Source organism: Lottia gigantea, assembly GCF_000327385.1.
Source record: "Lottia gigantea unplaced genomic scaffold LOTGIsca_69, whole genome shotgun sequence".
NCBI classification, from domain to species: Eukaryota; Metazoa; Mollusca; class Gastropoda; family Lottiidae; genus Lottia; species Lottia gigantea.
The window spans coordinates 397,023-419,540 of record NW_008710347.1 but is presented as its reverse complement, the minus strand read 5'-3'; the positions used below and the strand labels follow the sequence as shown (position 1 = coordinate 419,540).

The 22,518-nt window shown below is 31.3% G+C and overlaps 5 protein-coding genes across 5 annotated transcripts in view; 4 read left to right on the top strand and 1 right to left on the bottom strand.

Moving 5' to 3' along the window:
• The window catches only part of LOTGIDRAFT_167741 (hypothetical protein), a gene marked incomplete at both ends in the record, with an annotated part of 1,204 nt that extends 956 nt beyond the window's left edge, over window positions 1-248 (top strand). Inside the window, one exon of the mRNA XM_009065253.1 lies at window positions 196-248. Within this exon, the coding sequence (XP_009063501.1) occupies window positions 196-248 (53 nt within the window). The remainder of the gene's footprint in view (window positions 1-195) is intronic.
• A 561-nt stretch (window positions 249-809) lies between these two features.
• Window positions 810-2,768, top strand: LOTGIDRAFT_167740 (hypothetical protein; the record flags this gene model as incomplete). The annotated part of the gene is made up of 2 exons (XM_009065252.1): window positions 810-1,166; window positions 2,652-2,768. 2 exons carry the CDS (start codon window positions 810-812, stop codon window positions 2,766-2,768), a joined length of 474 nt encoding a protein of 157 aa, XP_009063500.1.
• A 6,912-nt stretch (window positions 2,769-9,680) lies between these two features.
• On the top strand, window positions 9,681-11,934 carry LOTGIDRAFT_85177 (hypothetical protein; the record flags this gene model as incomplete). Its single annotated transcript, XM_009065217.1, has 5 exons — window positions 9,681-9,779; window positions 10,361-10,447; window positions 10,882-11,036; window positions 11,392-11,543; window positions 11,834-11,934. Coding segments are annotated over 5 exons (594 nt in total), but the record flags the coding sequence as incomplete, so codon positions are not given.
• Window positions 11,935-15,613: 3,679 nt separating this feature from the next.
• On the bottom strand, window positions 15,614-18,539 carry LOTGIDRAFT_235732 (hypothetical protein). The gene is made up of 7 exons (XM_009065251.1): window positions 18,404-18,539; window positions 17,793-17,900; window positions 17,544-17,619; window positions 17,097-17,145; window positions 16,840-16,924; window positions 16,579-16,637; window positions 15,614-16,099 (listed from the first exon to the last, which is right to left on the bottom strand). The coding sequence occupies exons 1-7, from the start codon at window positions 18,510-18,512 to the stop codon at window positions 15,671-15,673; spliced, it is 915 nt and encodes a 304-aa protein (XP_009063499.1). The 5' UTR covers window positions 18,513-18,539; the 3' UTR covers window positions 15,614-15,670.
• Window positions 18,540-18,718: 179 nt separating this feature from the next.
• Window positions 18,719-21,421, top strand: LOTGIDRAFT_235731 (hypothetical protein). Its single transcript, XM_009065250.1, has 5 exons — window positions 18,719-18,903; window positions 19,371-19,505; window positions 19,798-19,969; window positions 20,251-20,400; window positions 20,667-21,421. Exons 1-5 carry the CDS (start codon window positions 18,835-18,837, stop codon window positions 20,825-20,827), a joined length of 687 nt encoding a protein of 228 aa, XP_009063498.1. The 5' UTR covers window positions 18,719-18,834; the 3' UTR covers window positions 20,828-21,421.
• The last annotated feature ends 1,097 nt before the right edge of the window (window positions 21,422-22,518 follow it).

Below are 22,518 nucleotides of genomic sequence, written 5' to 3'. Positions count from 1 at the left end.
AATGGTAAACCAGCTGATAGAAACGTTGTTGAAAATCGAGCAAACTGGCCAGGATTTAACACAGCTTTAACGAAGGAAGCAAATAAAAGATACATGAATAGATTGGGAATATAAGTTATTAAGTTATGCCATTCTCAACTGAATAAAACATAGCAAATTTTGTAACATTATTATATGTCCTTTTTTTTTTATCAGTACCTGAAAGGGCTTTTCATACTGACTCCATCCATTTGGCTCTCAATGTATAGTTTGGTACCATAAGTAATTTAGTTGTTTTCTATGGTATGACAAGTACTGTCCAGCAAACAACAACATAGCAAAATTATATGACTTTCTGGCGTGATTAATGAACTGAATGTGAATGAATATTATATCTCATTTGATAAAGATTTGAAAGAGCATCCATGGGGTTAATTTTCCTAAATGAACAATAACAATTAAGTGATGTAAATAATATACTGTTAGTTCTTTTGTTTGGGGTGCTTTTAAAAGGGGAGATAACTCCCGTCCTTTATTCTGCACCACACGTAACCAATTATACATTTACCTCTGCGTTAAACGGTAAATTTTCTCTTTCCGACTTCTCACTTCGCCTGGTAGACTGTCGCGTGCCTTTAATTGCTGGCAGACAGTAATTTGCCGGTCACTGACAATAATGAATAAAACCACCAGGGTTTCATCCCTTATAAAATATTCTACCCCCTTATTATCGTATCTAACCTGCTGTATTACATCTTATGACACAATAATTAACCTAATGGAAATATATAAAATCAAACGTGCACATATTTCAACATTATTATGTCAATATGCATCCTTACTCAGAAGTCACCAAGAAAGGAGAGAACAAGAAAAGGAAAGAGCATATTCCACATAGTAAGCGACCCAATGAATATGTTGTTAAAAGAAACAGACGAGAGCGAGAAAGGGTGGATAATGTGAATCAAGCTTTTGTAAATCTCAGAGATCATTTACCATTTAGGAAGAACGATAATCGAATGTCTAAAATATCAATATTAAAATCAGCAAGTGAATATATTCAAAGTTTATCGGGTGTTATTAGGACTCACGACTTGATCAAATCTGAGAAATCGACACCACATTTACAAAATAGACTGTTATTAGATGATTATAATCTGAAAACTGCAACATTATCATCTTATCAGGTATGGCATATATTTTCTTAAAAGCTGACATTATTGAGTGTATCTATGTGAACATTTTGAAAAAAAGGGTGTAAGATTTCATACATCTCTAGCCCTTGATGCCCGTACGTCACTAAAAAGGATGCATGCTGAATGAAGGGTTAATTTCCTTTTACTGACTCGTAAGCCTCAGATAAATCAACCTTAACTTTTTATGCCACAATTAATTATTGAACAATTGAAATATGCAACCTGGCTCACGAACAGTGGAAATTGATAATTTCCGAATCGACAGTCTGGAGCATGCACATCATACACGATTCTCATTAATCATTGTAGCTTACTGGTACACATTTTTTATATCACAAAAGTCAGGCCTAAAGGGATGTAGCCGTCTAAATATTTTACTTTGCTAGTTGAAAAAGCTCAATTTAGCTATATGTTCACCGTTGTTTAATTCAGTACTTCAATAATAAGATGGAGCCGTGGTCCACTTAATCTATATAGCCTAGGCGGTAAATTCTAACCTATCCAAAACAGGCTCGTAGCCAATAAAAAGGGGGGGGGGGGGGGGTGCCAACTGTTACTTTTAAATACATTAATTCATTTTACTGAGTCAAGGGGAGTCTTTGCTATAACACAAAATGATCCTGAGCCTTAAAATCGTAGGGAAATGTCAGAAAATCGCGTTTCCTGACGTCTAATTCGCAAATTTTTCTAAGTGGCATACCCCAAACCCTATACAAATAATCTTGAAACTTAAATTCGCTGGGAAATGTCAGGAAATTGCCTTTCCGGGCGTCTAATTCTCAAAATTTTCTAGGCGAGATCCCTCAGACTCAATACAAATAATCTTGAACCTTAAATTCGCTGGGAAATGTCAGGAAGTTGCTTTTCCAGGCGTCTGTTTCTCATAATTTTCTTGTGGTGGTCCCACAGTCCCTATACAAATAAACCTTAAATTCGCCAGGAAATATCAGGAAATCGCGTTTCCAGAAGTCAAATTTTTTAAAATTTTCTAGAGGAGGTCCCTATACTTCAGAAAATCGTGTTTGCAGACTTCCAATTGTCTCGGTAGCAATTGAGATATAGCAACAACTCCATAGAGAGCACCACTGTAATGCGTAACAATTCACAAAGTTTTCCGGGAGGGGAGGGGGTACGGGAACTTCCCCCATGATTGGATGTCTGCCCTTTGTTTTGTTTAGAAGTGATGCGGATAGCTTAAATTGTGGTCCATCTATTGACAATATTAATATCATTTGACTGTATCCCTTCAAAAAAATTACTGCATTACTCCAACTAAAAACATATGTATTAAAATAGTTATGTTCTAATATAAACATCCGTCCATATATCTATCCATATCGGACTATATAAATTCTATATTATTTTAAGACCAATATACTAATCCAAGAAAAAAAGCCCTATCCTATCCTATCCCATCCTATCCGTCACGGTCACGTCCTGAATCAAATCATAATATCGTATTAAATTATGTTTCAGGCTCATCCTCTAGAAGATTATAAGATGAATACTAATATAACATGTGAGAACCAGCCTCATGAAGTTCAGGAACTAATGGTTTTAACGTGGATCCATAACCAACTATTGAATATCTAGATTAATCTCATGAGTGGTATTGTTATTAATCTATATAAATTATTGTTATTTTTACTATTATATATAAACTTTATTATGATAATAAGACTTACATTTGTTGATATAATTTCATTTATTGATAACCACTTTGGAAATGTAAGAGGGTGATCTATACAATAATCTTCTTACACAATCCATATAAGCAGTTATTGGTCCTTATAATTTACTATCCCTTTCCTAAAAACCCATACTTAATATCATCAGTGTATCCGGATTTGTCATTTAAAGGAATGTTACTGTAGCCTACTGTGGATATTTTTCGGACTACAACTAATTGTCAATTTTCTTGTCTAGTTCATTAAAAAGTTTGAAACTTAACTACTCAACTTGGAGCAATATGAAAGTTTTCGGATGCAATTTTGATATGTTCGCGCTCTTCTTTCTACATATAAAGATATATATATAGTATGTCATTAATTATTCAGTTGAAAAATTGACCACAGAATTTTGAAATATAATGATTAAAGGGACTGAATTCCTTTAAATATTCGAATACATAATCATAAGATTATAAATAATGGGATGCAATACATGGACTTAAATTAGCACATTTTTAGCGTTAGGGCTACCACATATATATAGCTTTGCCTTAACTATTCGTAACTCTTTTCAGAATAGTATCGAGGTAAGATTCTTCTGAAAGCAGATTATATCGCAATTACATATTCTTATCAGAATTTTGAAAAATTATTCGGATAGCTGAAATTGAGCTCTGGTATAGGCCTTTAATCTGGTAAGAATATCTAGACGACATCCCTTTAATCTTAATCAGTTAATTTTAATAGATTGTATTCCAATGCTGTAATTCACAGTCCCTACTTGTAACCTAGGCCAGTGCTTCTATAAGAGAGTTTCTCTTATAAAACCTTATACTGTAGGTCCGTTATAATCACCATAAAATTGTCTGTGGTATAAATATGGTAAAAATGTTTGGTTCCATAGAGATTGACCTTGAGTTCCAATTTCTTAAAAGACCCACCACCCCGTCTCAACCACCTATAAATAAATACGTAAATGTATGTAGGTCTAAGGTCGAGACACACACTTAAATAATGAAATAGTGTATCTTAATTAGGCCTACATTCTAACAAAGTCTATACTTTTTATAATGGTAAAATATTGACCAAACAGAGTATTTGGATGCTTACTCAAGCTCAAGAAGAGTAGAGCCGAAGGGGAACGGTCAATGCTCAGACTCAGGCTTGAAATAAAAGAACTAGATAAGAACAAGGTCAAAAATATCATCAAAGAAAAAAAACTGGGTCAAATTATTGGAATTGGGTCAATATCTCTTCACAATATTATTATCCGTGTTTTGACCTTAATTCTGGAGTTATTTCAGGACACTGGTTTGATGAAATGCGGTCGATCTTCAGCCAATGGATCAACTTCATTACTTAACAATATAATAATACATGTGGCTATCTAGAAAATAATATTGACATGCGCCTAATGCTATTCATATGTAAATGAGGCTTAAAAAGTCGAGTCCATTCTTGGGAAAGGGTAGGTAGTATCCTGTCATAAAGAAATAGTCTGAAAATTATAGCGGTTTATATCTTTTTACAAGTTTTAAAATAGAATTAGGTCATTCAAAATTTTTATATTAAGGATGATTAATTATTGGAATCGTGGGATAGGAAATATTTCTCAATGTTTACAAAAATGTAATATAATTCAGTTATATACCCCTAATTAACAATGTACTCGCTTTAGCCGTGGCACAGTTTTACACAGCCAAGATGGCGGAAGACGTGAAAGGAGTGCCCACTGTCAAGAAAATTATGGGTGAAGAAAGCTCCTCAGTATCACAAGAAATGGGAATTGGAAACGAGGAAGATGGGGGAGAATTGTTTGAAGTTGAAAAGATAGTTGGAATGAGTAAAAACAGGGTAAGGCAAAAGGGGGCGTGTTTATTATTGCTCGTGCCCTCTCTTTTCCTTCTGCTTCAATCATAGTATTGTACTATGTAGCATTGACACGACTATGTAGGTAGGCCTAACAATGACGAATGTGTTGATTCTGCTGTTTTTCTTTTGAATTTTGCTTGAGAAATAGTCAAGGAGTACTATTGGAAATAGTTTTATGCTGATTTTAAAGGGTTTTGTCTTAATAGCACAGCTTCAGTTCACAGATTTATTTTTTATGATCATATGTGTTGTTGATTGTTGTTATGTAGCCTATATAGCCTACTTCTTGCTCCCTCAATCAGTCATAAATATATGACCACAGTTCATTTCATAGTGAATTGTGAAAAAATAAAACCTGGTAGTGAGAATGATTTCCATAAAAAGATTTCATGATCGGTTTTTCAATGGAATATCCATTCCAAATCGATGACAGCTGAACTGAATTAACAATAAAAACTAACTACCAGATTGGCAACTTTTAGCTAGTATAACAATACAAATCATTAAGGTACATATTATAGGTTGAGTGTAAGGTTTGGCTCTTTATTTGATTGAGATATAACTTTTCTCTTATTATTATTCAGGGCAAATCTGTATATAAAGTACGATGGAGAGGATATCCACCATCACATGATACGTGGGAACCTGTAGATAATTTAGAAAGTTGTTTAGATATGGTGGAAGATTTTGAAAAAAAGAGAGAAGAATCTAGACAGAAACGTGCTGTAGAAAGAAAGAAAAAACAGGTAATTTTCTGATTAGGCTTATGTTTATTGAAAGATCACAGATTGGCACAGTTTTAATTTGGTTTGATCTTAAGACATGCAAATCTGTTTTTCTAACCTTAAAACCTGATAGATGTGAATCACTTATTACAGACAAACTAAAAGTTTGATTTTTAACTTTTTAAAATGTACTATCGGTATGCGGTAATAAAAAAAAAAATAAGCTCACTTGAACTTAAATTCAGACTAAGTTAACATTACCATTGGCATAACAACATTAGCTTAAAAAGGATTAAAGTATAATCTGTCATTAGTTTAGTTTAATAATTAAAGATGTATTGTTAATTAGAACATAGCCATCTGTTAAATATTTTCTATTAATTTGAAGATTAGTTAATTAACCTTAAGTTGTCTTGATTTACCATGACTACAAAAGGTATATTAAATTTGTCGTTGGTCATATAAATTTATATAGATTTAGTATTCATAGCTAGATTCTTAGTTATACAAGTACGCTAGCTTTGGACTTGTACTGAAATTTGAGGTTTTAGTCTAAACAAATATTCTTCTGAAAAAAGTAAGATATATTAGATGTGGTTGAATGATGTCTAGAAAACTAATTGAAATGTCTGAATTATCAGGAAAGATCTATGTCATTTTAGACATTAGTTCAAAAGAAAAACAGAAAATTTCTCTTTTATAGACTCACTCATCTTATTGATCAACTCTATACTAAGTTGTTATTCATATTGAAATATATTTTCAGGCCATCATGGAAGGAAGATCACAGGAAGATTTACATTATGTTCCTAGTGCAAACATTACTACAGATAGTAGATCTTCTTTTATAACGGAGGAAAATCCTGAAACAACTTTGAAGGATACATTTTGGAAAGACTTAGAAGAAGGAAAAGTCAACCTTTTTGCCACAGACATGTATAGTAAAGTGAAAGGTCAAGGTCGAGCTTCTAGACCAACTTCATTTAAACAAATTTTCAGTTCTTCTAAATCAATATCTCCTACCCCTGACAATCAGACGCCATCGGTTCGACGTAAAAGTGACAGTAGTAGTGCTAGTAGTAGTAGTAAAAAGAAAAGTCGGTCCACCCCGACTAAAAAGACCAGGAGGAATAAAATTCTGAAGGAGAAAAAGACAAGTAAAGCCAGTCGATCTTTATCTTATAAAAGTGTGTCAGTAAGTGACTGTGTTAGTAATGATAGTAATGACAGTGCTTTAACGCGTAGTTCTATAAATAGTGACGATATATCTGTGACCACTCCACTAAGTATAAGTAGTGAAAATCCAAGTAGTGAATTTGACTCTGGTGTGTTTGACTCCTCTCTTAGTAAAACCTGTGACTCACCTGAAGATGGAAAGGATAATTTTTCAGAAATACGAGTGAGTTATTATCAATCATTTGTTTTCCATACCACTACCCTTTTTTGGAATATCTATTTTTTTTTATCACACTGTTTTCGTGCTGATCAGAAAAATGATGTGAACTTGTAGCACAGGTTAATAACTATGCAAATTATGCAGGTCATGTCAGGTCCACCTCAACATAACATATCATCCTTTGAAATTGGCTAAAATTGTTGATAAAGGGCATCCAGTTTTCACCAAAATTATTCCAAATATCACATAACTATGATAAAAAAGATTCAATTGTTCAACTGTTCATTTAAATTGTATTTGTTACACGCAAGGACATTTTGCAAAAGGGTCAAATAGGCTGACCTGGCAATCAAAGCAATCACCTCTAATATATGTACACAATGCATTGGATATAAGGAAAATATGTGTTTATTGATAGTTTTATGATAAATAGAATCTTTCACTGGTAATTGTGGCAGAAAAATTATCACTTTTTGCAATACTTCGTTGTTGTTTTTTCAGCCAATTTCTCCTGATTTAGTCGAGTCTGGTCCAAGAAGAAAGAGTTTGTTAAGAAATTCTCCTAAATCAAGTACAGATACTAATACTAAAAGTGCTAGCCGTGAGAGAAGTGACAGTGAGGAACATGTGGCTCTAAAAAGATCTAGATTAGATACTATTCCTTTCAAACAATCTTCACTTCATTTTCCACCAGCTTATGATATCATGAATAATTTCGATGGTGGAAAGGAAAATATGGATGAAACTCGTCAGAATATTGTTACTCATTTATCTGATTTTAGCAATTCAAGATCTAAATCTCAAAATTTAGACGGATCAGTGTGTCAAGATAAGAATCGTGGGAAAAATGTACAAGACTTTACTCAACCTCTAGAAAATCTCTTGAGTGAATCTTTTTTAAATTTATCACCTAATCTCTCTAAAGGAAGTCAAGATAAAGGTGAGGATTTTGTTTTTTTTATGAATTGGTTCAAATTGTATAGAGTCAAAGTTATTCACACCTCAGACACTCTACTAACCACAAAGCTCGTTCACTATGACCTTGACCAGTTCCTCAGATGTGTGATATTTGCACTATGCTTAGGATCTGACATCAACAGTCGATTTTCATGAAAGATCATCCCAACCCATTTTCGGGTATCAAATTTATTTATCAAGACCAAAAGCATGATCTGCCGAGGAAAAATTTAAAATCTCTTAAAGCCTAAATAAAATCAATTTTATGTCTTTATTGTTGATATAATCTATTGTTTTTCTAAACTATTTAGTAATCTAATACGTATACCATTTTCAATTTATTTTTCATCTTATTTATAAAAAAATGTTCATTTTTTAAATTCATTTTTTTTTCATTGTATCCTGCATTTTTTGATGTGGTTTTTGATTAGAATATTGATTTCTTTTCTCAGGCTGTGATATTGGATTTGATATAGATTTAAATGATGTAGATTTAGATGATTTAGATAGACAAGTAAGTATACTGGTTAAACTATCACAGACAACTGCTGGTACGGTTTATTGATTTATTGCAATACGACATGCAACAATACATGTAGTGTATCACAACGCCATGTAAAGATACTTGATGTTACCTCTCATTCCATTGTTGGAAACTATTTATAAGTCAGTGGATGTCAACCACTTCTATCAACTACATTACCAACTACATTACCAACTACAAAGTTGACAATTTGCACCATTACAGTTTTCAGTCAGACATCTGTAGTTACTACAATTATACCAAAACTACATGTTTTAGGAGTCATTATCTCAAAGACTTTGATAGCTTGATAAATTGTGCAAATTGATGCATTCAGTGTCCCAAAAACTGCCAAATATGATCCAATCCCTCGATTGCAAGCTTTAAAGTAGAATGTAGTTTTAATAAAATGAAAAATTACCTTTATTGTATTTCCAGATGTCTTTCTCTCCAAGTTCCAATCCAGCTGAATTAACAGATGGTATGTGACATACTCTAGTTTTTTTTATACTTTCTCTTAACTGACTCTATTTTTCTTAGGTTTCCAAAGTTTATTTGCCTGTTGGGCTAACCATTAAATAGTTATATCACAGGCTAGATAAGAGTCATTTAGTTCTGTTTCAACATACTGAAGAAGTCCCTTAATCAAAACGGACATGGAAAAAAAAACCAGATAACAGCTAGATGGTCAAATTTGTAAAATTTTCATTGATCATCTCACCAATACATGTAATGCTTAATCTCATGTCTTAATAAATATCTTTGTAGATGAATTTAAGAAAGCTGTATTAGATGGGGATTATGAGTTAGTTAAAAGGGCTTTCTCCTCTATGAAACTCTATGAACTAGATGAACGAGATGAGGAAGGCAATAGTTTATTGATGTTAGCTGTTTGCAAAGGTAAGATTTATTGAAACCATTGTTTTGTTTTTTATCTTGATATTCTATAAATTAACTTGGCTGAGCAAAAGCATGTGCATTTTTCTCATTCTGAAAGTAAGAAAAATACAAGACTTCAAGATTATGAAAAAATAGATCAGTAGGTATAATGGTGCTAATGTTCTCAAAAACCTAACTAAGATAAATTCCAGACTTAAAAGCTATTTTGGTGCTAATGTTCTCAAAAACCTAACTAAGATAAATTCCAGACTTAAAAGCTATTTTTAAACAGATTATATTATTTGATCAGTTGGATGACTGATGACACTAAAATCATTTCATAGTAAGGTATTTGAGAATAAGGTCCCAGGCATCCTATCTCTATCAGTCCTAAAAAATGGCATGTGTAATTAATTCAGAAAAATATTTGTATATTGAAATAGATTTTAACATATTTTAACATAATTCTAATTAATTTGAACAGGTTTTGATGATATATGTGAGTTATTAGTTTATCATGGAGCAAATATTAATGCAAGAAATAAAAATGGCTACACACCATTGATGTTAGCATGTGAAAAGGTAACTTTCTTCAATTTTGTCACTTTCGTCTTAAGTTTAATGAGTCGAATTCTTGTCTTCTGAACAGGAAGGTTGTATGTTAGCTAACAAACAAATAACAGTCTAATTAATATTAGACCAAACTTTCATTCTGTTTTTTTTTTTCAGCTTTCATTTTTGATTTAGCCACTTCAGTTAGGGTCTGAAGACAGTTCCTTGAACATTCATCTGTTTGATGACACCCCAGCCAATCAAATGTCTGCTCTGGGACTCTGTGACTCGAACAAAATGCTCATTCTGAGAAGTATTAGACACTTAATGCTCCTTTTGTTCTCTTAACAAAATCCCAGAGCAGAAATTTGATTGGCTGGTACTGACAGGTTTCATCAAACATACGAATGTTCAAGAGGGCCCTCTTTAGACCCTAACTAAATGAAAAAAATAAAAGCTTGTAAAAAAACAGGATGAGAGTTTGGTCTCATTTTAATTATTTTGAACAAACAAGGAAATACTTTTCAATGAGAGATGTAAGGTTTGAATTAGTTGCTGGTTTTTTTATATTGTTATATTTTATAATAAAATAAAGTTATTTTTTATTTTAGTGTGATGTATGTACTGTAGCATTATTAATTGAGATTGGTGCTAATTTAAATATACAACAATCGAATGGTGAAACTAGTTTAATAAAGGTAATTCATTTTTGTCCCCATGCCTTCTTTGAAACAATCTATGTACCAGTAATCTTAAATGGAAAGCATTTTGCTTTAAGTAAACCCTCAAAACAGGTTGTATACTTATAGGGATTGTAGAGAGGTTTTCTAAATTTTATGTGTATCAGGGAGCAGGAACACTTTTAGCTGGATTTGCACCATTCCAATTTCAATCCGGGTTCTTGCATTTCTACTTAAACTATGGGTTTGATGATGTCATTGACCCATAGGTCATTATATATCAATAGCAATTTTTTCGAGAGTAACATTATAAAATGCTTTCTTTTAAATGGAATTGCTTGAGGCACTGACATCTGCCTGAAAATTGGGAATGGTGCAAATTAATGACATCAGTGTCCCCGATACACATTTTAACGCTCTTTAATAACCAGTAATTATTATTTTATTTTCAGGCTGTAAAGAGAGGTCATAAACAAATAACACAATGTGTATTAGAAGCAGGAGCTAATTTTGCTCTGAAATCAAACAGTGGGTATAGTGCTCTAACTTATGCTAAAACTATGAGAAATTTAGATGTAGAAGATTTAATGATTGACCATATATCAAGGTAATAATTAATTACATATAAGTACTTCCAATATATCTTGTCTACTAACATCGACTTGGTCAAATAGTTTTCTATGTCTGAGGGTAGACTAGAATGAGCCGAGGGAAACTTAATTTTTGAAGTGTAGAATTTGTACTTCAAGAAATACCATACAATGACAAAAGTTATTGCAGGATTACTTGTAAAAGAGAATGAAATAATTATCTGGACTCTATTATAGTGACTTCCATAGGAATTGTGTTTTCTATATAAACTGCCTAAATCAAATACCTTTTCAGAAATATAGAACCCTGTAGCATAACAATGTGGAATGGAAGGTTCACATGAAAAAATTATGTAATTTCTATTTTGACAGGTTAACAAGTGAATTTGATAAACAAGTAGCATTAACATTAAATAACACTGCCAGAATCATCACAGCATTATTTCCAATGCAATGTTTTCCATTAAAAGAAGGAAATAAATTTGTTATAAATTTTAAACATGTTATGGAACCATTACATCCAGGTATGATATAGTCTTTTGTTCATTGTATTTTACTCTTCATGTCCTATAACCAAAACAAAACATTTATTATCTACTTTCGTTTTTTTTTAAACGAAATATATGGCTAGTCTTATTTTAAACACACAGGAAAATCTTGAGGTCATCATGTTGATGATAAAGAGACTCATTCAGAATATAATGTATGTTTTATTACTCAAAGACTGACACAAGGAAAGTCTAGCGATACTAAGATGTCATAATTCACACAGTACACTGTACATTTTTCTGATGATATTTTTGGGTAATTTCAGGTGTGGGATTTTTATTATTTATATCACATGCTAGAATAAAACAAAATGATATAAGATGTAGATTACATGGACCATGTGCTGTTACAAGTGTCATATTGAATGGTGTTAGACAGCCCACTTTAACAGAGGTATGTCTTTTGTATTCTTTGTTTATTGTTCTAGCAATTTTTCAACTGCAGTCTTGTTCGCATAAACCTTTTTTTTTTAACCAATCAAAGCATTTAACATTGGCAAATTGTGGGATATTGAAGGAATGCTTTTTATTAAAAATTGAAAGTTGTGATACAAATGTGAACAGGATTCATATAAATTTTATCTTTTTATCAATGGAATGGAATTTTACATAAAATTTTACAATAAATATTCCTTATTTTTGTTGTAGAATTTAAATTTTGTATTGTCGTGTCATCCATTATTACCTGGTAAAAATGAATTATGTATAAACACTGAATCTGCTCCAACATCCAAGGTAAATATTCGTAATTTTCTGTTGACAAAATTTACATAAGAAAGTTACTTCACTTGAATCAAACATGCTGTAATCAATACTGATGCAACTGCAAATATATTTATGTATTGCCTTAGCCTTTTGTTCTTACTTATTTAAAAAATATGAGAAAACACAGGTGAAGAAAAATTAATAGTAAGCATTTTTGTAGCAGTCACCTAACACACTGAGTTGTGACTTTGTTTACTGAAATTTTATCTCATTTCATTTCAGGCTAAACTGGTAGTATGTGCATATAAGGCACAATTAATGGCCAAATAAAGTATCTTTAAAAAACATAGAAACCATCTGTAATATGAAGCATAATGTATTGAAGATTAATTTTTATATTTCAATATTTTGTTAAACTTCTTAATATAATCTTGGTTTGAAAATAAAATTACTCATATTATAATCAAAGAAAATAATTTTTTAAACATCATCTAATATAGGGCACTATTTTATCACCTCTGCATTTGAAATTGCATTTTGCCGTATTGATATTTCATTGATTATTTATTTTATCATTTCAAGTATTTTTTGGCATTACAACTTACATATGATATTTTCGAATTGAATTTTAATCAGGTTACATTATTTACTGTTATAATTGCAGTTATCTAAAAAAGAAAATGTTATGAAGAATGAAATCTAGTATAGATTTAAAAATAATTTCTGAAAGCATTATTGTCACACTCTCACAGCATAGAAGTTTCTATGTAGATAGTGTATAGTGCTTCTTTTTATACTTGATGTAGATATATTTATTATTGTGTTTAAGTATTATCAATGGTATAGGTCATTATTTTAAACCTACCAGCATTTTGTTACATAATATTGTTTGTATATTTTCTATTCTTGGTTATCATAGTAAATTATTTAGACTATTAGCACTAGACATCAAAGATACTAACACAGATTATTTATTTTATAAGAAAGTTCCTATCAAATAGCATTTAATAAAGTATATATAGAAGCTGAACAATAGAAGTTAAATATTATAGAAAAGGTCTATTAGATATAAATATATTTACATAGCATTTCTAATTTACATTTATGTAAATGTATTTATATGTGGTGTATCTCTTAGAGTTTATCCTGGGCTTTTCTGTGATCGTAGAGTTATAAAATAGACATCTTAAAAAGAGTGATATTGTATAGTAGAACACTGCCTAAATGTTGTTTTGAATGTAGGAATGCTTGTCACAATGCTTTGCAAAAAAACTGAAAATTTTACCTTCTAAAAGTTTCCAACCTTGGGTTATATACTACACCACTTCCTCTTTGTTTTTAAGCAAAGAGATATCCAAATTGGTAATTTCCAAGCTTGGACAAAATTTCAACATGCTGAAAATTTTTTTATGTAAGCTTTCAAATGTCTGCTCTGTTAGATTACTATCTTGTGATAATTTAGTAGTATAATCTAGTCTTAATATTTTGTATATTCTCAACTAATTTGTATATTGATATAAATTCAATGCAAACTGCAGATAATTAGTTAATGATTCTGCATTATTTTCTGTGGTTTCATAATTTACAAATTGATTTCTTATAGAATTATGTTTACCTCAATTGATTTTAAGTCAAAACTTGATCCTTTCATTTTAGATTATCATATTATGAAATTTAATCTGAAAAATATGAAAGTAACTACTTTATGAATAGGTTATTACAGTTAACAACAAGTTTGAAACCAATGTTCATGTTATCTGGCTTTAGGAAACTCCATTCATTTCATTTCATTTATTTAGGAAGGAAACCATGACAAATTTATTATATACAACAGGGGATTTTCTTAACAATTATGTACATCCTCAATTGCATTCAAAACGTCTTGCCATAATTAGTGCATCTACACTTCAAAGTTTTATGAACCTAGTCTAATACCTTGACATCATTAGGTCCTTTTCACGTTTGTTTATGCAGAGATTAGTTTGGATTGTATGCTAGTGAATACAGTTAATCAGAGCCTTTGATAACATGAACCACAATTATGTTTACAGTCTTTTGGTTGAGGTCTCTGATGGGCTGTACACAATAAAATCGACTTCTATGATGTAAGAAAAGTGCCTATTGATGTAAAGATATTGCACTTCTTTGAAATAACTTGACATTGTGAAGAAGCAATAAGTTTAAATTAGATCACAATATAATTTTAATAGATAGTTTCTGAAACTTTAATAATATTATCTACATAGTATTAGCATATTCTTTCTGATCTCTGGGGTTTTCATAATAAAGGTTTACGTGTAATGTTATAATATTAGAAATTTTTCTTATCATTTTTTTTACGATTTATATTTTTCTTGTTATTTATTTTGTAAATAAAACATTTGTTATAAAAATGAATAGAATTATGGAATAAAGATCCACTTGTTTAAGCTGAGTACTGATATGTAACAAAGATATCACTATTATTTATAAATAAAATTGTTTGAGTTCCTTGACAAGATATATGTTATAGTTAAAGATATTTGTGTTCATCCAGAGACACCTGGGTGGCACTAGATTGGAAAATTCTGAACAGGTTCTGTCTGTTACAATTCCACCCCCAATCGAACGATATGAAAGCGGATTCTGTCTGCACCCACTATTTTTTAAGTACACATGGAACTCGTTCTGAACCTTATTCCAACTTGTTTTATTGAACGTGCCAATCGAGCCCCCCCCCCCTCTAGTCTGAAGGTAGAATAAATAGTAATTGAAATTATAAAAGTTATTATTGTAATCAATCTCTGGATGTAACAGAAATCTTTGATCTTCATTGAAAAATGAAAAGCTAAGAGCATACACAGTCCATCTTTCTCAAATTTAGAATCCATTAAATTAATTTTGTTATTAAATTATTATCAGTCCAACATAGATCAGTTGGCACCTGTACATAATATAATTCTAAATATTCCTTATTGTATGGTATAATGAGCTTTTTGTGCCAAAATTTAATTTTGACAGTTTGAATTGAGGAATAATTTTCAATTATGAATGTATTGTTTGCTTCCATGGATGAGTGGCTATGTTGTCTGTTTTTTGGTGAAATGTTTCTAATGGAATAAAATCATTCTTCATGAATCGCTTTCTTTTTCTACAAAATGACAACCTTTTGTCACCTTGACTGGTGTTTTGAATGCATTTGCTTCTAAGGTCAGTTCCCCAATTATCCCTGTCGCTTGTCATCACTTTCGCTAACCAGCTGAGGTTCAAGTCATCGACCAATACAATTAGTTTTCATACATGAATAATACAGATTGACTGGATAGGCCATCATAAACAGATAAATATGAAACAGCAAATCTATTTAAACTTTTTATCTATAAAAGACGCATCCAATTCAACACAATGTAATCAAATGATTACTTCTTGCTTTGTGCACTAGCTGATTCTAATCTATTTCTTATAGTTTGTTTTGACATTCGTCTCTCATCTTCTCTATATAACTGTTTTTGAAAGAAATCTTTATCAAGCTTATATGTTTCAATATCCCTTTTCATTTCACTCATAACCTTGTCTTTATAATTCAAAAATTCATGCTTTTCTTCTTCTAACTTCGCTTTCAGGTCATCAATTTTTTTCTGTCGAACAGCATAGGCTTCAGCTTTGGCTGCTGATTTACGTTTATTTCTTTTACCTTCCGGGATGTGATATCTTGGCACTGGGATATATTGAATCTGCAATTCTTCCAGGAGCCATTCAAATCTTTCATAATCTTCCCTCCTCATAAATTTCAGATATTTTCTTCTTTGTTGTATTTTTTCTACCAATATAGATTTATTTAACTTATCCTGTAAATCGAAAAAAAATTCATTAATCAATTTCAGTGATTGACTGATCAGATAACTAGAACACTAAAATCATTATTTAAAGATAAAACCTAATTTAACTTTTTCTACTATTTAACTTTGAGCTCCAAACTGTGAAAATGGAATAAAACTTTTCAAAAACTATTTTTTAGAGTAACTGAATATCATTGGAGTAAACATCTATCTTGGTATGAGCCTCAGATTTGACAGTGTCTATCTGATAAACATATCATTGACAACAAATTGAATATAAAATTCAATAAAAAAAAATCAATTACAGTAGACCCCTGTTTATTAACACATTTCTGTTCCAATAATTTCATTTGTTTAAGTGAATTTCTGGGGTTTTTTTTAACATTGCATACCAGAGATAATTGGAGTTACATCCCTTCTCATTTAACATCCATTATAGAAATGGTACTTTGCTCACATGTCTAACAAATCTGATTGCATATAATTACCTGTGGATTCCTCAAACAATGACCAATTAAACTTCTGATATCTAACGTTAATTTAGCAACTAGAAAAAGAAGGAAAGATAGAAAAAACACATTAAGACATTGTATGGATATACATCATTTCCTGGTATTGGAAAGTACAGCAACTACTTGAACATGCTTTCAACATGAATGAGAACCACAAAAAAATATTCACTGAAAAAAAATGTCATGTTGATATGCAGCTTCATAGGTATCAAATTCACAATAGGTACCAATACTTACTGCTTTGTTCTCTGAAAGCTCTATCACCAAATAATCGTTGGATTTTATCTTTCATTTCATTTATAATATGTTCTTTATACTCAATCTAAAAATAACAGTTATTATATCATGGTTACTTATATTTTTCAATAAAATCAAACAAAAAATCTACAGACTTTCACAATGAAATTAAAAAAAAAAGACAACCTGTTTCAAGACGAATAAAGTCATTAAATATATAAGCCTTTTGCTTTTAGGAAATATTGTTAATTACTTACACGAGAAGCATATTGTAATGTACACAATTTCTTTATAGGATCTGGTAAGCTGAAACATATCACAAATATAAGTGTTGGGTGTTGTACTCCTATAGAAGCACTGGCCAAGGTCACAAGAAGAGAAATTATCAATTTGAGTAATAAAGATTAAATTGCATTGGTACTTTAAATGTACTTTGCTATGTTATTTATAGTTAAAAAAAAAAGAAAGAAAATTATGTATTTTGATTTTAAAGAATCAAAAAAGAATTTATATGGAGTGCATAAACACAAGACATGTGGCATATATCTTATACTGAAATTGGATATCATAGAAAAAAAAACATCTATTCATAATGAATACATTCACATTATTTAAACTTCCAGTAGCTTGAGCTACGCTTTATAGACTTAAGATAAAGTTGTCCAGTCCTAATTTGAGTGTGAAAGAGAAAAATGTTATATTACCTGTCAAGTTCACTAATTTTTTTATATTTATTGACTATATCAGAGCTGGGAAATATTTCAGTCGATGTTAAATCTCCTACAACAGACAAAATCAAACCATCAAAATTATTCATCTATAATGTAAACTCTTCAATCACAATGGTATTGTTCTTACATGGAAATAATACACACTTATGTTGTTAACAACCATTTTGTAAAATATTTAAAAGACCATTTTAATCTCTCATAATATTCTCCACCTTACATTACCTGAATAATCAAAGTTACGTGGTTTTCTCAACACCATCTGATTTGTTTTGTCTTTTTTTGATTCTTTGTTCTCTGCCTTGGTGGCATAATAATTCAAACTTAATTTATCTGAAAAATAAGAATATTAAACATAAGTTATGGTACCAGTACATTGCTTGTTATGATATTTTTAAATATACATATGCATGCTCCTTTCTGTGAAAATCAATTGGCTATAGGTCCAAATGACAACCCAGTTTATACTAGGCTGAAAACATACTCTTATCAATTTTCTTCTGAACATATTTTGCAGATTGCAGTAGTAGTCAGTACTTACTCTTAGTCTTACTTGTAATGCTAATGCCAATAATGGTTATTTATACGGGAGGGTAATAAAAGATAAAATATGGTATATTTCAAGAGGATCTCAAAGACCGAACTTTGTTCTAGCAAGTGAATCTATTGGACAGTGGAAAATATCAAATAAATCATATGTTGTTTAAATATATAAATATTAAATCATTATTACTATTATTATTATTACTATAATTAAATAATTAGTGTCAATAGGCTATTCTAATTCTATGACAGTATGATAAACGCTTTGCATTTTTGTTGCCCCTGTTACTTACTTTGTTGCTGGTTGATATTCATCACAACCATGCACCTGCTACCATTTTTAGCAAATGTTGAAATGCCAACAGAAAGGCATCTGCAGGCTAGAAAACTTTGTTGATACATTATTTTAGGAACTTTACATCAAGTTCCATGCACGTCCGGTTGTAACGGATATTTATGTATTCGATCCATCCGATGTAATGCTTTTGGACTAGCTCCTCATGTGTGCTCAGAACGAACGCGCCCAAAACGGAAACGGAAGTGTTGTTATAGAAACCTCTGACGCCAGATTTACATCCGGGTATTTGTTGCTTGGTTACTTGTTTACTAGCTCCATGTATGTTGTGATGTTTGCATAAGAAAAGCGGAATTTTTATTAGTAATTTATTATTAAATCAATTGTCTCCGAGTTGTCGAAACAGAGTGAGAAGCAAAACCCACAAAAATGATGAAAAGTATGCAACCGTGTTCAACTGGACTTTATAAAACTGGTTCAAAACGACAAGATGAGATGGTGAGTTTGTCAGTCAATCCAAATGTCGTACGTGTTCGTGTGTTGTTCTGTTCGTCTGTTGACGTTGTGTTGATTGATATTGATAAAATAATTAAGTCTATGATCTTTAGATGGCCTCTCTGCTAAATATTGCTAGTAGATATCCTGAAGTAGGCTACAGTATAATTCTAATACCATTAAAATTCACGCTCAGTACTAGTACTAGACTATCACTAGACTAGAAATAGACCTACTGTCATTGACTCTGAATACCCTACAAGACAAATTAACGAAAACCTTATTATGTGTATGAAAATAATTAATGAATTGGCTTAATTATTGATGTGGTTATTGAATTACAACCTTGTTATAATAATAGCCTCCCTAATGTTTATAAATAACCAGAATTAGAATGAAAGAAAATAATATATTGGACACTGACACTATCATGATGACTGATTTACAAAAGTTTTATTTTTTAATTTCAGCTTGCTGGACCTAAACCTGCTGGAGCTTTCAAAGAGAGAGAAACAAAACCTACAAATTTTAGATTATTCTATAACCGAGGTGACTTCCCCATTGCTTTAGAACATGATACAAAAGGCAATAAGATAGCATGGAAGGTAAATTTCATATTTATTTGAATTTCAATAGATTACAGCTTTTGAGATTGTTAATGGAATCATATCAGTGCTGCTGTAAACCAAAAAAAAAGTTATATGAATATGAACCTGAGACTCTGAGTGAAATTCAGCATTGGTGCAAGAGCTGATTGTATTTTGTGAATCTTGAATTTACTGCAACATGATATATTAAATAACCAATTTCTACATGTTATTATATTGAGTTAAATAATAAATTGCTCTAATGATCTCAAACATTGATTACAAGCTAAATATTTTTGTTCCTTTATAGGTTGAAATTGAGAAGTTAGATTATCACCATTATTTACCACTATTCTTTGATGGTTTGTGTGAAACAGTTCATCCTTATGAATTTTTTGCTCGACAAGGTGTTCATGATATGTTAGAACATGGAGGATCCAAAATCCTTCCAGTTATACCTCAACTTATCATCCCAATTAAAAGTAAGTTCTCTTTTCTGCTGTGGGTTGATGGTTGGACTGTTTTTGTGTGACAGTCAAATCAACATGTGGTAATGGGATATAAAGTCATTTGACATGAAAGAAAACGATTTTTTTTACTTGAATATGGGTTATTTATCCCAACTTAAGCTAGTTTTGTGATTTGGTATTACTCTAACAAGAAAAGTTTTGACAAACTCGATCAAGTTCTGAAGTGATCTGAATACATATCTTTGTTTATACTAAGTTTATATCATATCTAATTATCATATCATCTTTTTTAGATGCTTTAAACAAGCGAAATCATAAAGTTCTATGCACCACATTGAAAGTGTTACAACATTTAGTAGTATCAGCAGATTTGGTTGGAGAAGCTTTAGTACCATATTACAGACAAATTTTACCAGTTATGAATATCTTCAAAAATAAAAACTGTAAGTAATATTAATATTAGTCTTGATAAAGCTTCAAGTCATGCTTGATAAGAATCAAACAATTTTCATCAATAAATCCAATTGTCCCCTTTAAGTTGTATTGAACTTTGATGTCCTCTTTATTACGATCTGCTTAGTGCAAGGATGACAATATAGAAACACTGCTTTTATGAGCTCTTTTAGATGAAAAGCAGTTAGTCTTGTTGATGGCATTACATACTTCACCTTAGGTGTTAAACTTATGAAAAATATTTTGATAATTTCAGTAAATTCTGGTGATGGTATTGATTATAGCCAACAAAAACGTGAAAATGTGGGAGATTTAATCCAAGAAACTTTGGAAGCGTTTGAAAGACACGGAGGAGAAGATGCTTTTATTAATATTAAATACATGGTCCCCACATACGAATCTTGTATGTTGAATTAGAAAGTCATGGACCTTATCAATTTAATATTTTATTATGTGAAATAAAGTTGTCTTCAAGAACTGTATTCAGCATTATAAGACAGCATTAAAGCTCAATATGGTGAGGTTTTCTCACTTGTGTTGTAAGATATCTTGTTTGAAACTATATATTTTATCATCATGTAGAATATTTTAAACAGTCACCTTTTAATCTGTGATATATTTGAGATTCTTAATTGGAATTTATTTGTAGAAATGAGGTGGTAGGCCTAAAGTTTCTGTCGTAAGCATAATTTGATCATTGTCCAGTATATCAATTCATTTGAAATCTTAAGTTACCTCATCCAAAATTTGCTCACTTCATTGTAGCCTCTGAAACTATTTATTTTCAGAGGACATTTAAGTCTGCAAGTTTTGGAATACAAATTGCTATCTTCAAAATATTTTAGCCTTTCAGTTATTACTTATTTCAGGTAAATCTATTAAGTAATAAAGCACAATGATATGAACTATAGCTTGTAAATATTGACATGTATGTATATTATAATATATTTATTTAAATAAATGCTACCTTAAAAATTTGCTTTGCATTCAATAAATATAATATATAATAGGAAGGTTTGTTTGGCTGTTTAAATTTGTTTCTGGGTTTGGTTATAGGAGGGTTTTTTTGGTTACAGTTGTTGAGGCCAACATGTAAGAGTCCAATGATTAAGGCCATAATAAGGTCCAATGATTAAGGTGTATTTCTCACATCAGGATTGATATTTGTTCTTGGTTTGGTGAAAGGAGAAATATTGGTTGTTGATGGGGCTTCAGCCAGAAATGAAATGGTGCTGGGGCTCAAATTTTGTACCAGAGAGTTGCAACAAACGTATCAAAATCTATATCTTTTTGATTTTGTACAAAGGCAGAAAGGTTGGCTGCATCACGGGAAAAAGAATGAGAAGGTGTGGATTGAGAACCTGAGAGACAGGGAAGAGTAGAGGTTTACCTCTCTCTGGGAAGTTTACCCACGTCTGCTGGACTAGGACATGGTGAACTTAGAGTATGATTCAGGGTCTGTTTAGTTGGCGTATGTTGATGTGCGTCCATTTCCATTGCCATGTCTTGGTTTCGTTGATGGTCTGGTAGAAAACAGGGTGGCGTTTGCCCAAAGTGACGATGCTTGGAGAGTAGAAACGAGGAATGTTGAGCCAGGGATGTTGCACATGAAGGAGGTTTGACGAGTGTTGTATGTTGTTAAGTGGTTGTGATGTGATATTCTATTGGGGTTGTAAGAATGGTACGTGTCGGAATGTAGTAGATATGGTATAAATTTGCGGAAGGTTTTTGTAGGGGTGTTGTATAATGTTGTATGTACGCAAGCCTATGTAGAAGCGTTTGTTTGGTGTTTAGATTTTGTTGTATGATGTAGGAAAAGTGTTGGTCTCCTTTTCCTTCTTTGCGGATGTACTGACACTAACACACAGTTCAGAAGCACGTACAGTTTGAGCCGCAATTTGGGAGAATTTTGCTTTGTTGAATTTGTTGGAGAAGTCATTCTGGTAGTGAAAATGTTCTGAATCGGGCTCTAACCCTTTTCAGAAAAACAAAGTTATCATCAATATTATGATGTCATCGACAATAACTGTATGTAAGGATCTAAAAAAATTCGAGGAAGTGTCCTTTTATAGGCTATTTTACTATTAAAAAAACTGCATAATGTTTAA

What these genes read in the sequence shown, in the direction of transcription:
- LOTGIDRAFT_235731 (XM_009065250.1), top strand. Translation starts at nt 18,835, where the DNA reads ATGATGAAAAGTATGCAACCGTGTTCAACTGGACTTTATAAAACTGGT. An exon ending in CAAAACGACAAGATGAGATG is followed by an intron (nt 18,904 to 19,370) that starts GTGAGTTTGTCA and finishes TTTTAATTTCAG; the next exon opens with CTTGCTGGACCTAAACCTGC. An exon ending in TATCTTCAAAAATAAAAACT is followed by an intron (nt 20,401 to 20,666) that starts GTAAGTAATATT and finishes TGATAATTTCAG; the next exon opens with TAAATTCTGGTGATGGTATT.
- LOTGIDRAFT_235732 (XM_009065251.1), bottom strand. Translation starts at nt 18,512, where the DNA reads ATGTATCAACAAAGTTTTCTAGCCTGCAGATGCCTTTCTGTTGGCATT. An exon ending in GAATATCAACCAGCAACAAA is followed by an intron (nt 17,901 to 18,403) that starts GTAAGTAACAGG and finishes CTTATTTTTCAG; the next exon opens with ATAAATTAAGTTTGAATTAT. An exon ending in ATTGTTTGAGGAATCCACAG is followed by an intron (nt 16,100 to 16,578) that starts GTAATTATATGC and finishes TTCGATTTACAG; the next exon opens with GATAAGTTAAATAAATCTAT.